The following is a 17243-nucleotide window of genomic DNA, read 5'->3' on the forward strand; positions in this document are numbered from 1 at the left end:
TCACAGGCATTTAACTGCTTATCCCTGGCTTTACTCTGAATTTCTTCCTTCATTTTGTCAATTACTTTTGTCTTTAGCACTTAATTAGAAACAAAAGGAGAAAAGAAGTCTACCTCTTGGTCATTTTTAGCAACTCTACTGGATGTAAGCCCTGGTACAAATGTAGACAAGGTCTGGGGAATGATATGAGCATAGGAACACCTATAAAGAAGAATACTGGGAGGCGAACTGATGGTGGCTGGAAGGGGAGAGGAGACTCTATACAAAATGTTGATTAATCTTACCTAGAAGCCGACCAAGAAAGGGAGACCTACAGGGGAGGATTTTTTTTTTTTTCTGTAGCCTTTGGAAAGGCTTTGGGTGGCTTTAGATCTTGTTGAGGATATCCTCGTTCATAAAGTAGTCTTAGTAGCTGAAAATGACTCTCCCCTCTGAAACAGTTAAAAATGAGAAATTGAGTAGTACTATATGTAAGCTGATTTGCCTAGTTAATATAGAGCTAAAATCAGAACATATATTATTTGACTTTGAATCCTGTATTCTAATGCTAGTCCTGATAGATTACTGCCCTGAAACATTTTCTCTGAGTTTGATGGCCTCAGGCAGCTGAACCTTGTCTCTCAGGGTTTTATCTGTGGATTGTAATTACGTCAGGAATCTTCTATTTCCCACTACCAGTAGTAATGAAGAGTAGCTTTGTCAGAATGGACCATAGAGCTGAATGAGGCCTTAGAGATCTCATTCAGAAATTTTCAAACATTATTTTAAAAGTTCAAACAATATTTATGTAATAACAGTTTAATATATAAAACAGACCAGAAAGAGGATTAGGGGACCTAGACCACTGCCTGTCCCCACCTCCCACTCCCACCGCAGTACAACCACGAGGCTCCCAATCTTCATGTTCCCAAGAAGCATGATAATTAAAAAAAAAAAAAGTCTATTTGATTGCCTTTCTTTCACAACCGGAGTTTCTTTGAATGCAGAAGAAAGAGGAAATTATTTTAGGACATCCTAGGAGAAAAATCCACTATCTCAGGTATGGCAGAAACAGCCTTTAGGAATGGATTTCAGTGAGCATGACTCCACAGGAGTCCAGGGGAAGGGAAGATGTAAAACATGAGGAAATTGGCCCTGATGCTGCCCCAAACGGACATTTATAAATATTAATCAACTCAAGAGTACAATTGAACAACCATTTCTAGTACCTTTCCTAAAGAAAACAAAGTCTGTGAAAATAAATGTATTTCTCTGAATATAAACACTTGTTAGTGCTGATTTAAAATAATTTTGTATAGGTGCATTGTAGCAGCTGCAGCAGTGGCTTTTTCCACTATTTCCACTATTCTTCAAAATAGCAACAGGTTTGGACAAGCCATCCTATAGTTTCCTAAGGCAGTGTCTCTAAAGAGGCTGGTTTTCCTTTCATGTATTATCTGGAAATCAGTTGGAGTCTCCAGAGCCTTCTTAGAATAAGGTTCGGTGATTTTTGGATAAGGGAAATGGAGGGGCCAAGATCAAGTAATCACAATTTACCTAGTGACAGCTCTGAGAACTTAGTCCCAAGGCCAGGTTTAGTGGTTACTGATATTTTAAATGATTACATTGCCAGTGAGCTCATGTCTTACAATTTCCTGAGACCTGAGACTCCCTCAGGTGATGGCATATTTATAACCTGTGTCAATGATTTTTTCGTCCTGAATCCATGACTGAATGTTTAACAGTATCTGCTATTTCCTTGTCTGAAGACTCATCTTGCCCAGTTTCACTTACCAACTTAGCACATGGAGGTAACTCTCCCTCAGGAAGAAAGTAAGTCTGTGTGCCAGTCGTGCCAATCACCAGCACATTTTTTTTCAGGTCAATGGAACATTGATGTCTCTTGAGCATATCTAGCCCTAGAAGCATGTCCATGGGCTGCTCCTCAAGTATAGAGAAAGAGCATTGTAAGAAATCACCTTCGATTTGAATCTGATCTAGGTGAACTCGGCCAATAATTCTCTGCGTGCCCACACCTTTAGCAATCCCAGCCCATCGTCGGTCCACCAGCCGTATGATATTACATCTCTCGGCACAAGCTTGGCTCATAATGGTTATTTGGGCACCTGAGTCAACAAAAGCCTTCAAAGGATGTCCGTTCACTTTGCAGTTGATGTAGAGCATGGCCACTTGTCCAAAACTCTCTGGAGCCTCTTCCATCGCTATATTCATGTTCTCCTCAATGTTCTGCTGCCGGATCTCTTCCTCTATTTTGGCCTGAGCTTCCAAATCAAACGGGTTGGCAGAATAGAGGTTAAGTCTCTCTTGCTCTCTCAAGGACCTTTCCCTTTGCTGCTCCATCAGGACCTGAGAAAAGGTCTCCAGGTTTCTTTTGAGCAGTGCTTTGGCCAAGGCAGGATTGCATTCCTTCAGCAGGGACAGATGGTGGGGGTTGGAAAGCAACTTTCTTCGGATCAGGGCGGGGCTGTCCAGCCCTTGAGCAGAGGTCATCTTCTTTCCAGAGTCCAGGCCACGGGACTGCTGGGCCGACTGTGCCCGCTGGTGCTGGTGCTGGTGGTGCTGCCGGGAGCTGGATGTCCCAGGCACGGCTGTCCCGGTGAAATCGCTCTGAGGCAGGCTGGATGTCTGGCCCGGAGGCCGGGGCCCCACGTTCTCCTTCTGGAGTAAAACGACCACATCACCATCTTTGAGGCCATAGGAGCCCAACGAACAGTGGTCGTCGGCAAGGAGTCGCTCCGTGTAGACTATCTGGATCTCCTCGGCGGGGATGCCGGACTCAAGCTCACAGAGGACACGGAAGTTGTGGAGCTCAAAGTCAGGGCTGACCTGGAGGGAGAAGGTGGCTTCGGAGAGGTCCCTCCGTACACAGTAGATAGTGAGCAGCATGGCGTGGGCCCGGGAAGGCCAGCTGGGCAGAGGGCATTAGGTTGCTCACTGGCTGAATGGAGCTGGTCTCTGTAGATGTCTCAGCTGTTCCTCACGACTTGATGTCTTGTTTAGGTTCATTCACCTCTCAAGGAGATGCAGCCGCTCACCGGTCTGGGTGACCGCCCGCCAGCCTCAGTGCCTGCTGCTTGGCCTAGTGGAACCTTGAGGGGACACGTGTGTTCTGAAGTCCATTTGTATGTGTGCTGCTTGGAACTTAGAATGCCTGTTCCCATAGAAACAAAGTCACTCGAGTCCATTTGGTTCCAAGGCTAGCCCTTCAAAACCTATTTAACCCATGGTCTGAAAAAGATTGTTTCAGCTTTTCCTAAACAACATATTAATATTTTGTTCTTTGAGAATTGTATTCTATGTAATTTTACTTATCCCCCAAACAGTGAGTGCTTGTTTCCTACACGGGAAGTATCAGGCTATGTGCTTGGTATAAACAAAGATACATCAGACTTGGTGCATTCCCTTGAGAATCTCATATTCTAGTGATAGATTGATGGTAAATGGGTAAATCACAATACCGGAGGTAAGTACTTTGCAGACATGTTCAGCATGCTGAGGGGTGTCTTTAGAGAGAGGAGACAAGTGGATGTTGAAGGATGAGCATTTCCCATGTGGGAAGTGGTGAGAGTCACTCGAGACAAAAAGAATTGTATGTATAAAGCAAGAATTCATGACAAGGCCTGTTATTTCCAGAGAAATGTGAGACATTAAATGTCTTAATAGGATAAATCTGTACATGAATTTGAATGGCAGGATATGAAGCTGGAAAAAATTCATTGGAGCCAAGTTATAAGGAGTCACATATGAGCCCAAGGAGTTTAAATATTATCAATAAGCAAGAATCCTCCCCTCCCCACACTTCCCCCCTCCCAGAGGGAGAGAAAAAAGAGAAGAGAAAGGAAATGGAAGAGATTTGAAGCAGGTCTTTGTGATGTTTATTTGTTTTATTTAATTGATTTAAGGAAGAGGTTTCTCACAACAAATGGAAGACATACGTTTTGGCAGGAGGGTCAGGTAGAGGGTTTCTCAATGGCTCAAAGAGGGAGCTCTTGCTAGAATACAAAGATGTAAGAGGCAGTTCTTTTTCTTTAGATTTCACAATGTGTTTTGCCCTGTAAAGAGGTCATGCTTTCTTAGCTTGGTCTTCCCAAGTGTATTTTCTTATGAACCAAAAGGTAGTCAACATCCTCTGCCTCATCCCCTCTCCTTGTTTCTAGTCTTGTCAGAAGACCTGCACTATTACTTAGAGAAAGATGTTTCATCAGTCTAAAGAATTGGCGGGGTGGGGGGGGGCGGGGGGAGGTGTCCCTGTTTCTCATGTGTTTATCTCAGGTGGAGGACTATATTTCACTCATTGCTCTAATTATCCTAATGTTTCCTACTCATATTCATTTATGTTTGGAATGTTGACTGAATGCCTACTGTGTGTGAAGCATGTGCAAAGCTTCAAGGATGCACATGATAATGTTAAATACAGGCTGTGTTCTTAAAGGAGCACAGTCTAAAATAGAGGACACACACACACACACACACACACACAAAATTGGGGGTTTAAAAAAGTGCCATAGAATCTGGCAGAATGTGGGAGAAATTAATAATATATGCAGAACAAATGCAGAATATGGAGAGGGCTGTTGGGCAGGGAAGGCATCCTGAAAGAGTTGAACTTAGAAAGATGACAAGTCAATCATGTGGGGGTGGACTGGGGTGGAGGACAAGGCTGAGAAGAAGACTGCCTGACTTAGAGCCTTTAACAGGAAAGGCAGCACTTCATGATAAGGAGGATTTGATAAAAATTTAGGGGAAAAAAAAACTAGCATCATAATATTCTTGTAGAAAATTATGAATTATTTAGAACTATCTTTCACTATTTATAGAGATGGATGGCCCTTTGGCCCAACAATAATAAGTTTATAAATTTCTTCTGCGGTTCTTAGTGTCCTCATCAGAGATCAGTAGTGGTTTCCTCTGAGTTTGGGAACAACTATAAGGTGAGACATGTTCATATGCAAGTTACTCTGCTAAGGAGCAGATGAGAAGTTGGTAGGGCTTAAGTTCCACATTCCTTTCCCCCACCCCAACCAGCTTCAGACAATGTTTCTTAAAATCTTAATAAGTTAGGGAGATAATACTAGGGTTTTTGTCTTTTTAAGCAGTGAATAAAATTATTTTTGTAGAATAAGATTTTTTTTTTTTGGCAAAGCAGGTATTCAGGATTCACATCAAAAGCAACCAGAAACTTTTTTCATGTCACCATTGCCTTCACACTGAACATAATTAAGTTTTATGCAGTATGTTTTATTATCTTGCTGTAATTCTTTACTTTTGGTGGCATTTTGCATTTATGTGCCTTTTACTATTTTACCCTTTACTGAGAACACACAGTGGAAAGCAAAGAGACCCAAGGTCTGGCCAATTAACTGTCATCATTCCAGAGATCACAGGATGTCAGGATTGGCAGGGAGCCTTCGGATTCTGTGGTCCAGTCAACCATCTAGATCTTAAACCTCTGTTGCAATTTGCAACAGAGGTTTAAGCCTGGAATCTGAAAAGATAAATACAGCCTCCTGGGGCTGTTTAGTACTTCCTTTTGTATATTCTTTGATTTTTTCATTTTACTCAGTATTATTGGTGATTCAAATACCATATGTATAATTCTCTTACCTCAAAATTTTAATTAAAAACTTCTTTTAATTATGTAATAAATGGAGGATCATTGGGAGTATATAAAGATACTCCTAAATGTAAAACATTCTTATACCTTAAATCCTTATTGTACAGACCACTTGGAAATGAGAGGTCTGAATTATCTAGGGGCACTAATCTGGGTAACTGAAGGTTATTGTAACTTTTATTTAGGAGTTTTTGTGAAGTAGATACTCTTACTTTTCTTCCTTGGTAAGTACAATGTAGGAACATAATTGAATCTTTCTTTGATAAGTGAGACACCTGCAAGGTCTCAGGGCTATCACTCAGAAAATCAATTCTTATTGTATAGCCTAAATACCCATAAAATAGAAAAGGTGACACTTATTTCATACTGGCCAAGTAAATAACCCAAAAATTATTTTTTAAGTAAATCCACAGTAATACCTTTTATAATTTGCTTCTTTATAAAAACTTAATGCAGCAAAAATCCAGATAATTAATGGTTCCACTAAGTACAGTGAGTTGATGTTTAAAGTACCATCTCCTGCTTTACAGAGCAAAACAAATGTCTTTTATCTGAAAAAATAATATAGCTACGTGAATGTCATTATGTAGTGTATACAATAATTAAACCACATTAAGCAAATATATTAGCTTGCTGTGTTTTGATTCTTTCCTTTAAATACATGCCTGGTGTTACTTTAAAAATAAAGTGTAATTTAAACTTATTAAAACAGTTAAATCATCACTTGAGATTTTCAATGCCATTTAGGGAAAGATACAGAATTTTTAGAGCTGTATTCATAGGCTGAACAACTAAGTTTCCCACTGTATTCATAGGTTAAGCAACTAACTTCCCTGGTGTTTTTCTGTTTGCAATACAATACATTGTGCCAGAACTGCCACTAATGAATAACATTTATTTCTTCAGGTAGTTAATCATTTAATAGACACGTTAAAATGCTCTGATGGAAGTTTAAGCTTTGTATTAGTTTGTTTGGAGGTTTCCCCTATTAAAAAAGTTTAGTATTGCCCATTTTTGAAGCTTAAATACCACGATAAGTCCTCTTAAATATATAAACAGATGAGACCTGAGAAATTAGCCTGCTGGGAACTCAGCTAGTGGTTTTTCTTTATTGTCAGAAAAATGAAGAATATGAACAGAAGACCCACGCATGCCTGCACACATGTGTACACACACATGCGTGGAGAGAGAGAGCAAGCACACACTCAGGATATGTTTTCAATTACTTTGAGAATGCAATGAAGATGATGTCACTTTTCAGCAGGGAGTATTTTTATCGTGCCTTTATTTATTACTTTATTTTATAGATTATCATTTTAACAACTTATCATAAAAAGAGATGCATTTTAAGGTATACACTGCATATTGAAAGTAATATAATATCTTGATAACTTTTAGTGTTTTCAATATATATATACTTTCCATGTCTAAATATACATGTGTCTGTATTTTCATTTTAAAGAAAGTTTGCTGCTATGATTTTGTACTTATGGTCCCTTCCAATGTCTTAAAAATATAAAAAATATTCTGATCTATGGGATGCCCAACTTGTTTATTGAAGGTTTGAAGATTACTTATAATTTGTGAGGGAAACATTTATAGATTAAATAAATTTAGTGTAACAAATTAAAAACAGGATAAAAACAATTTATAACTTTGTGGGTTGATAATTATTTTTCTTAACTTTCAGTGTACCTTAGATAAGGAATGTATTTATTTTCCTATTCCTGCTGTGAGAGCAGCCATATAACACAAAATAGTAGCAGAAATGATAATAAGGCCTTATGTTTTGAATTCAACTGTGACTGAGAAAAATTATTCAAACCACTTTTTATCACTTACTCATTTATAGTAACCTGTAATGAGCTCACCTCAAAAACACTGTCACGATAGTTTAGAAATACCAGTGGGATCTATTTATAAGTTCAAATACACTTTAATAGTTCTATCAATAATTTCCTTGTGGTTTCTATACTTTTCTGCTTTGTCCTTCCTGTATACTTAGTCCTAGTGAAAAACCAGTGGAAGTGTCTTGGCTTGGTCCAATTAGTTATAAAAAACATGTATTTGGAAAGTTACAGATTTGTTTAACTAGTTCAGTTTTCTGCCACTTGGAGATGAGCTCAGAAACATGTTAATAATTTCTCATAGTAAATATTTAATGACCACTTCCTATGAGCAAATCAGTGGACTAGTAGGGGTTTTGAGGACAGAAAAATAAATGGGAGTCACTTTCCTCCAAAGAACAAGATATCTACTAGCCCAGATAAGACTCAAGCACTTTGAATCATTTTATGTAACAGAAATTAGTAAGAGTCATGATAGCTGTATAAATAAAATGCTGTGCTTGCTCAGAGGAAATAGAGGTTACTTGTTTGGGTGAGGGGTGCAGGGAATGAGTAGGACTATGCAGAAAGCTCACTGGTGAAAGTGCTACTGAGTTCAACCTGGAAGTATGATTTGGTCACAGCCATAGTTAAATTTTACCCCCTGGGTTTGGAGCAACAATCCTTTCCTTGATGTGTCATACCACACACTTGACTCCTTTCTCCTCTTACACACGTACATTTTACTGTTCATTTTGTTTCCCTGTAGATGCTATTATCAAATGGACGCAGTAGAATAGTAGGGTTGGTACAGGGAAGGAATAATAGTCTAGCTTTCTCCCTGAACCCTAGCATTCACACAGGCACCCACACAGACAAACAGAATGCATGTCCATGTTTGTTTCTGTACAGAGCCTGGCTGGTTAAGCTAAGAGACAGTCTTTATCAGGATGAAAAGCCTATGCAGTGCCTGAATTGAAATCTTCATAGGTCTTGTTCTCAGTTCACCTTCATCTGCTTTAGAGTTAGTGAAGATTCCTTCAGGACTTTGACATTGCCTTTCCTATCAGTCTTAGATTGTTACTGTCTAGCCTGTGGAGATATTTTATTAGAAAATGTGTAGAGGCTGCATCAGGAATTTCCAAATGTCCTTGTAAGTGCTTTCAGTGTGAGTGTATATAATTAGTGAATATTATACTTTAATTTTTAAAAAGGTGTTGATAATACTACACATGTATGGATAATACAGGGCAAAACGTTCTGAAAGTAACCAGTTTTTGCATTGTCCACATATATTCACTTCTGACGCATGAGACATCTAACCCCAGGGCACAGAGTAATTAGCATGCAGTCCAAACAGGAAGAGTCTGAAGAGGCCTCCAGCCACCAGCCATGCCCCCACAAATGCCAGTAATGTGACAGGTCACTTCATTTACTGTGACACTTTGGGTCAGATAGAATGGATGTATGTTTCCTGATAGAAGAGAGGTATATTGGAAAGATCTCAAATAAATAAAGAAGCCCATTGTACCACAACATGGTCATTTTGATATTTCATGAATTATATGCTTGATAGGTGATGTTTCTACAACTGTCTTATAAAAGACAAAATTTCCAGGTTGTTTATGTAGCTTTCTCCATTCTAAACAGCAGCTGAGTTAATTGATCACCATGGTAATTAGCATGGCTAAAACCCATCTGTCTGTAGAATTTAATTGTATTCTAACCATGAAAATGAGAAAGCCTGATAAACAAAAGCTTCAATTGAAAAAAAAAAAAAAAAAAAGCAAACAAAAGAGAAATCAACTCACCTATTTTGCTCAGATAAATTAAATTTAGCAGCCTAGATACAAGAATTCTTTCTTAGGCCATCTAAATGATATCAGGTCCAGAGAATTTTCCTCCTTATTATCAGAATGGTTTGTGAGTGTTAATGTCTCCTTGGGCTATCTCTCTATTCTGAGAGGCATGAAACTCCCAGGCTTGTCCTCTATTCCATTGTCATTTCCATTCCACTTATGAATATTCTGCTTCACTCAGCTCATAAAAAGTGCTTAACTGCTGATATGCTTTTGTTTACTCATATATTGGTAAAGTATTTCAGTGCTGCTAATTCACAGAACATGAATAATCTCTCTTTGGAGGCCTCCAAAGGACACGTACTAATCAGAGAAACCACATATCCTGGCTTTCAGAATAAGAGACCCAATTTCAGATGTCGAAGGGAAAGAAGATAGGATCATTGATTTTTTTTTTTTCTTTGCAAACTATAAATGAAATGGAACAGAAATGTCTTTGGCAACCCTAACAAAACTTATTGAGTTTTGAGTCTTATTTTTCTGTATTTCCTTATTTTTCTACAAAACAACCTAAATTACTAGTAATCTTAAACAAAGACATGGTTTGGTTTCACATTCTTACTTCAGTGTGTTTCATCTAGAATGTAAAATTGTGGTGAGCCCTTCATGCCTGTGACTAAGAGACACTAGACCAAATGTTAAGGATAACTCATAAATGACTGCTTCTACAACATAAAATATACTGGCATTAGATTGACATCAAAAAGTGGAGCCCCACTGAAGTCATGGTTTCTGATACTAAGATTGTGCTCTCAAACTATGTCTTTAGAGAAAAATTTAAACCAAACAGGATCATCAACTCCTGAACTTGCAGTAAGCCAGCCTAAATTAAAAAGCAGTGACAATTTCAGGTAGGAGGTATACTTTGTGTTTGTTGGGATGGATATGTAGCAAATTTATCTAGCAGTTAGCCTCAGGTCTCTCTATCTTCTCTTTTGTAGTCCTAGGTAGATCATTCCTTTATGGTATTGAATTCTTCATCTAAAAGAGCTAGGATCATCCTAGATAAAAGGTACCTCAATAAGAGAAAAATAATTTATCTTACAATAAAATAGGCTCTAGGTGAATCACTTCTTACAAAGAAGGCTGCAAGTTATTTCCTTTGAAAATATCAACTCATTGTGGCTCTGTGACCAAAAAACAGCAACAAAATACAAGCATCTTAAAAAAACTAGTATCAAACATTCAATCAAGTTATATTATTCTATCCTTGTATACAACAACAGTATTCAATATCTGCAGTAGTGGGAAAACAGTCACACATACACACACACATATACACACACTAGAACTGGGTTGGATACACAGATCAGTAAGACAAATCCTGTTGTGGCTCTGAAGTAAAAAAAAAAAGAGGGTTTATGTTCACTGGATTTGTCACATTATCTGAATGCCCTTAGACAAAGCATACATTTATCTGAGCCTCATTTTCCTCTTATATAAAATAGGGATAACGACAATGATCTCTTTTCCATAAGATTTTGCTGTGGGCTTAATGGATAGATAATTTGAATTTGTCCTGTAAATAGAAAAGCACTCTACCGAAGTTTTTTTCCCTCGATGAGTAGAAGCAATAATTAACAACCTGGAAAAGTTAAGAAGAGAGGTTAGAATTTATATATCCTGAAGGTGATATGCAGATTAATTTTTAAGCCCTCATTGACTAGGACTGGGTGCTTTCGTGCTTTTAGAGCTGTCCCTACTCTCTTCAACCTTGCACTCCAGGCTTCTCGGGGTAGTAGCAAGAGTCTGTCACTAATTTGTTTCAAAACCCCAAGAAGTATCCTTCAAAAGTTGAAAATAAATCCATTCAGAGTGTATTATCTCAACAACTTATTCAGTGTCCTTTTTAACCATAGAAGCCTGTGAGCTGTTCTTCAGTGTTGTTTTTAACCAAAGGAAGTAGACAACAAGGTTCTGTTTGTAAGGCGCTCACAGAATTATTGAGCAGAAAGAACATAATGAAAAGACAATCCATTCACCATAATTAAAAGTGTTGCAAAGTAAGTCAAGTTAGTAGACAACCAAATTGTTGAGGTTGATGCCAAAAGTATAAGTATGGTCTTTCCCATAAATTATGGTTTGGAATCATTATGGACGGTCATGTGTTAGATGGAACAATGAGAGGACCTCATTCCACATACCTTCCTCAAAGTCCTTTTTTTTTTTTAACCAAATCCTCAGAGCAATTTACAGAGCTGAGCAAATCAACACTCAAGAAACTCTTTCTTGAAGTAAAACCTACATACAGAAAAGTGCATGAATCACATACACACAGCTTAAAAAACGTTTCTAACAAAACAAACACACATATGAATCCAGCACCCAGTTTAAGAAAGAGAATTAACACTTTTGGTCACTTCCAGCCTCCACTTAGTCCCAAAAGCAACCACTATCCTGACTTTTAACAACATTGATTCATTTTACCTGTTTTTGTTTCTTGTGTAAATAGACTCATACAGTAAGTACTCTTGTGTGTGGCTTCTTTTACTCAACAATATGCTTGTGACATCTATCCATAGTGTTATATGTAGATGTAACAGAGTCATTTGTACTGGACAGTAGGGGACTCCTCGGGACAATTGGTAACAGCCATCTAGAAGTCCCCTTGAAGAACTGATATTTTGATGGTGGTCATTGATCCTGTGGCCATGGAACAGCAGATGCAACCTCTCAGAGCAGGACCTTCGAACCTTTGTGATGGTGCACCTCATTAGTTAAAAAGAATCAACAAGAAACTTTGATCACATTCTCAACATGTGTATATTTATAAACTATATATAGTACTGTATAACATTATAAAATACAAAAAGGATAGATATTTTAAATGGATCGGTTAAATACTACTTTTTGTCTACCCTCACCAATGCATCTGGAGGTGCAAGAACCTTACTTTTGAGACCATCAGAAAAAGCAATTAAGACTCTGATGCTCTGGATGTATGCCCAAGGAGCAGGCTTCCTTTCAGGGTGGCATAGGTTAGGATCAAAACAGGAAGGCAAGTAATTAAAGAAAGCCTACCCTTAAGAGGTACTGCAGAGAACCATGCATGTAATGGCACTTCATGGGCTGAGAACACAGTGTCACAGCCACAGCCACTGAGTCAGGAGCAGCTGGAACACAACTCTGTCTGCCCTAGCTTTCCCACCTCTCATACTGGCTTCAGGGGCAAAAATGCAAAGGGCGCTTGAGGGACTCTGTTGAGAGTCCATGTGGGACCTGACAGTCAGATGATGAAGGTGTGCCCAAAAGAAAAGAGGGAGATAAGGAAGGCAGATTCAGAATGTCTTTACCTTTGCTGCCCAGTGGCTGGAAAAGTTTATCTGTGCTTTAGAAAGACAGTACTGCTGAATAAACAAAGCTGTGATTTTGTTATGCTTGTACTTTTGAAGCAGGTACTGTTGCTGCCCCAGCTTATCTCCCTGAGCCCAGGCTTGTGTTCCTGTAAATGCTGACAGCTTCCCATTACCAGAGCCCTTGTGTCTTAGTTTCTATGTCTCTGGGGAGCTTGCTCAGACCTCCTCAGCTTGGAAGTGCTGGGGCTCTAATGTCTCCAGAAACAACTCTCAAGCAGCAAAAGATGGGATTTGGTGGATAAATGCCCCAGCTTCTCCATCTTTCTGCGGGGCAATTCTGAAGTCCACTCCACACGGTTCCTCAGAGGTGTTGAACTGCAATGGCCCACGGCAATGCTGTGTTCACTATGTTTTCTCCCTGCCTTGTCTCAGTTTATCCACTTCTCACTTGTGCATCCTGGAATGCCCTCCCAAAGACTGTCTGCACCCACATCCTTGTCTCAGTGTTAACGTCTGAGGAGAAACAACCGTAAATGAATTTGGGCGGGCAGGGGTGGTGGTGGTTACCTATTTATCTATTGTGTTGGGTGCGGGTTTTCTTCAGTCATTTCTTCCAGATTCTCAAACAATTCATTTACATTTTACAAAAAGATAAACATGACGGGTTTACACCTCACATCATCTGGTCAAAATCTTGATGCCTGGTTCCGGGTTCAATGTGGGTGTGTAGCTTTCACTAATTCTATCTACTCTGTAACAGTGTTCTCAATTGTTGCTCTAAATTGGCTGATTCCTATTCGAAAGTGCTCTGTCAATTAAGCTCATGGTTTTATGTATTCGGTAATTACAATATATAATAAAATGTAGACAGTTTGACATAAGTCTTAAGGGCATGGACTTTGGATGTACTGAGATTCAATTCCTCCACTTTGACACTTATAGTTCTGTGCATAAATTTCTTTATGTTTTAAACGAGTCTCAGTGTTGATATCCCATTTTCTTTATGTTTTAAACAAGAGTCTCAGTGTTGATATCCCGTTGACTCCTGAGAAGTCCACCTGGCGTTAGTTTGTGGGCTTGTTTTTAAGCATCAATCATGTTATGATACTTGATTAAGGATGTGTTCCATATTCTGCCCACAACTTCTTGAGATCAGTTCTTCAGTAGAGGTTATACCGATTTGACACTTATGTGTGCAAATTGTAATTTGTATGCACATTTTTTACAGAGGTCTTATGTGTATCTCTCATTGTTTTGACAATATTAGCAAACATTAGAGAGACACAGACTTAAGTATCAGTTATTTGTATGCAATTCATGAGACGTTGTGGTTCTTTGAAGAAAATTCATATTCTCTGACCAATTTGTTTTACATTTGAAATATGGTTAGAATAGCAACGTTATAGGTAATGATTAAACGTCTTGTTTCATTTTTCTTTATGTCATGTCATCATGTTCAAATGTATTCTTAAGCATATACTTGGAGATGTTTTGATTTAGCTATTTTATCATCTAAATTTATAGTCCAAGATGAAAACCCCTTCTTGACACTAAATGCCAAATTATGTGCTTTGTGGGATGTTTTTGTTCACAAGAGTCACAAAGGGAAGTACCTCTTAACTCAAGTGATTTTTATTCCTCATAGCCTTAGTTAATATTACACTATCACACATATGTTCAAGTTTATAAGAGGTTGTCAAAAGCAAAGATGTTGAAGATACGTTTGGGATCATATTAACATTAATCAGAGTGTCCCAAGTTTGTACACCTTTTTTCCTTAGATTAGCAATGTTTGTATATTAAAATATGGCCAATGTTAGAGACACAAGTTGTGATAATTTCTCTCTGAGTATGGCTTTTAGACATAATAGGGAAATCATAGGGAATTTCTGCAGTAAATGTGTAAATTGTAATGAACATTTTGCCAACCTATAAAATTCCATTTGAGTGTCCATGGTGGCTATAATACTAGCTCGTTTTTGAAAGAGAAATGCTGAGCATGTGTTTAGCAAATCTCCTGATCATGTTTATGTAATCTTTAGTGTATGACTACATAATGTGTTTCAAGGAAAAGATATGTGATATTTCTTAACAGTGGATTGTCTTTACATGATGTTAAGATAAGACATTAGGAGAAATTGTGAAATTTACCAAGAATGGATCAATAGTGTGCATTTTTATGAAAAAAACAGAACTATTGATACAAGTTAGTGCCATCTTTTTCCCCTTGTACTCAAAATCAACACTTCTTAAATATTGCCCAGTAGGTAGGAGCATTTCTAGAATGATTATGTAAGTCTGTCTTAGGTGAGTTGAGTGAGATGGAAGAAACTTTGCCTTAACTGCAAAAGGATGATTGAATATTTTGAGATCAAGATCTTCCTGAAAAGACAGGATGCTGTTTGAAATGCATTGGAGCAAAGAAGTTTGTAGTTCAGAAAGATGTAAATAAAACACTGCTCAGAAGACATTTTGTTGCTTATCTTGCAGCTGCTATTTACTCAAGATTCTGGTTATTTAATTATACTTTGTTCCAGCAGATATTCAAGGTCATAGTTGCAGCAGATTTTTAATTCTATACAGAGCTATACAAAGTGGAACATTTCACCCTGGGGAGCCCCCCAGAATGGCTATAGCCACTTTATTAAGTGAGCTGCTGCAGTTTGCTATGGTTGCTAAATCAAAGATTTGTGTATGTTTTGTTTCTTCGGGCAACAGTTGTTCCATAGTTTTCATTTTTGACTAACTGGGAGCACAAACAAATAAACCTTTGAAGAAATAAAAACAGTTTTTACATTTTTATATAGTTATTACCCAAATAGTATCGAATAGTATACAGGAAACTTTAACAACAGCAAAAATGGCCTGTAAGTTTAGTGTGTGTATACAGACCTAAATTTAATTAATATTTGTTAAGGTTCCAATATATACACTAAGTTGTGGCTTCACTGTAAAAACAGAAACCAAGATAAAATATTGTTTCACTTTTTTATAATCTTAAGGTCATATTTTTCTTTCCTCATGGTGTGGTTGGAACCAAGTATTTTGGAAACTGACCTAGGGAATTGGAGGGGTAAAGTCCATTCTTAGTGCTACAGAAAGTATATGTTACACTCTAAATAATAATTTTGAAAGCATTTTCTATAAGCAATCCTGTTTGTCCAGTCTACTCACAGAAGCTATGTAAATTAATGCGGTTGTCTCTCTGAGCTGTTGAGTCCAACTATGAATTTTGGACATGGGATCCATTAAGTTAGAACTTGAAAGGAAAATACAAAGAATAGTAGGAAATCAGTTGAATCTGCTACTTTAGCATGACTATTTTAAGAAAGCAAACTGAAGACTATAACTTTATATATGTCTATTATTAGATTAAAATTCCTCTTCTCTAGTAAATGGTTAAAGTCTTTTATATCTCAGTTCAAAACATTCTTCTTTCATTAACAGATTTCTGGTCTCTGGGTATTACATTCTGTTTTTGTTCCTTGCAACATTAACTTGGGATGAAAATAAGGAAGAATGGCCCTTCCTTGTATAAGAGCCCTGATGGGGATACTCCAAACTTGTGAAATCAGGAATTTTCAACATCTGCTGAATGTGCTACTTATAAGCATAGTTATTAATACCTTTTCTACCATGCCTGTAGCCAGGGTGTGAGTGTACCCTTTCCAACACTATTCATCTCAGCAACCCCCCTCCACCTTGACTCTTAAAAGTTTCCTTTTGTATATAAATTAAGTAGTTATTTGCAGAATTAGCTGTGTAACAACCATCCCAAAGCTCAGTGGCCAAAAACAAAACTTATTTATTCTCACTCATGTATCTGGGGTCAGATGGAGTTTGACATACACAGACTAGGCTTGTATGATGTTACCTCCTATGTTCAGGTTGGATCCACATCTGCTCCGTGTGTCTCTCATCCTTGTTAGCCTAATAGGTTAACCAGTACATGTGCTTCTTATGGAAATAGCAGAAGCAGAGGATGGTTGAATAGAAACACAGGATGACTCCTAAGGCCTAGGCTCAGAACTGACACACCAGTACTATATATATTATAGCCTAATATAATATTAGGCTAGATATGAATTCTCCTGTCTCAATCAAGTCATATTCCCAAGTGCAGTATCAATGGGGGAGGAAAATGAAGTGGTTGACTCTAGAGGGACTACAGAAAAGTCACATGGCAAAAAATGAGGAAACTATGGAAGGATGAATAACTGGAACAGTAATGAAGTCTATCATAGTATACACTTAAGAATTGGCCCCAGTGCCCTTTTCTCTCTCAAAACAATGCTGTATGAGGAAGCTTTAGAATATTCCACCTAATTAGGCTAGTGATTCTGTAGGTCAGACTTCAGAGAATCAATCCATTTATAGTTTTCCCTAGACCAGTGCAGCCCAAATGTGATGTGTGGACCTGCTGCCATTCCCATGAACCCTTTGTTCTTAGTCCACAATAAGATAAGGAATGTGTACCAAATGTAAATTAACTATGACCCTGAATGCATTGTTTAGTTTGCTAAAATTGTTTTTTATAGCAAGAAATTTTTGACAAAGGAAGCAGTATGTTGATTTTCAACCCAGCAGGCTCTTCATCACACAGCAGACAAGCACTTTGAATAGCATTGCCCTAGAACTTGTCTAGTAA

The 17243-nt window shown here is 38.0% G+C and overlaps 2 protein-coding genes across 5 annotated transcripts in view; one reads left to right on the forward strand and one right to left on the reverse strand.

Annotated features, from left to right (window-relative positions):
• Window positions 1-17243, forward strand: part of PDGFD (platelet derived growth factor D) — a 228943-nt gene that overhangs the window by 119874 nt on the left and 91826 nt on the right. The gene's annotated exons all lie outside the window — the stretch shown is intronic.
• Window positions 1681-2972, reverse strand: DDI1 (DNA damage inducible 1 homolog 1; the record flags this gene model as incomplete). The annotated part of the gene is made up of 1 exon (XM_081239066.1): window positions 1681-2972. Exon 1 carries the CDS (start codon window positions 2884-2886, stop codon window positions 1681-1683), a length of 1206 nt encoding a protein of 401 aa, XP_081095192.1. The 5' UTR covers window positions 2887-2972.

This window comes from Mesoplodon bidens, assembly GCF_964165515.1.
Source record: "Mesoplodon bidens genome assembly, chromosome: 7".
Lineage (NCBI taxonomy): Eukaryota > Metazoa > Chordata > Mammalia > Artiodactyla > Ziphiidae > Mesoplodon > Mesoplodon bidens.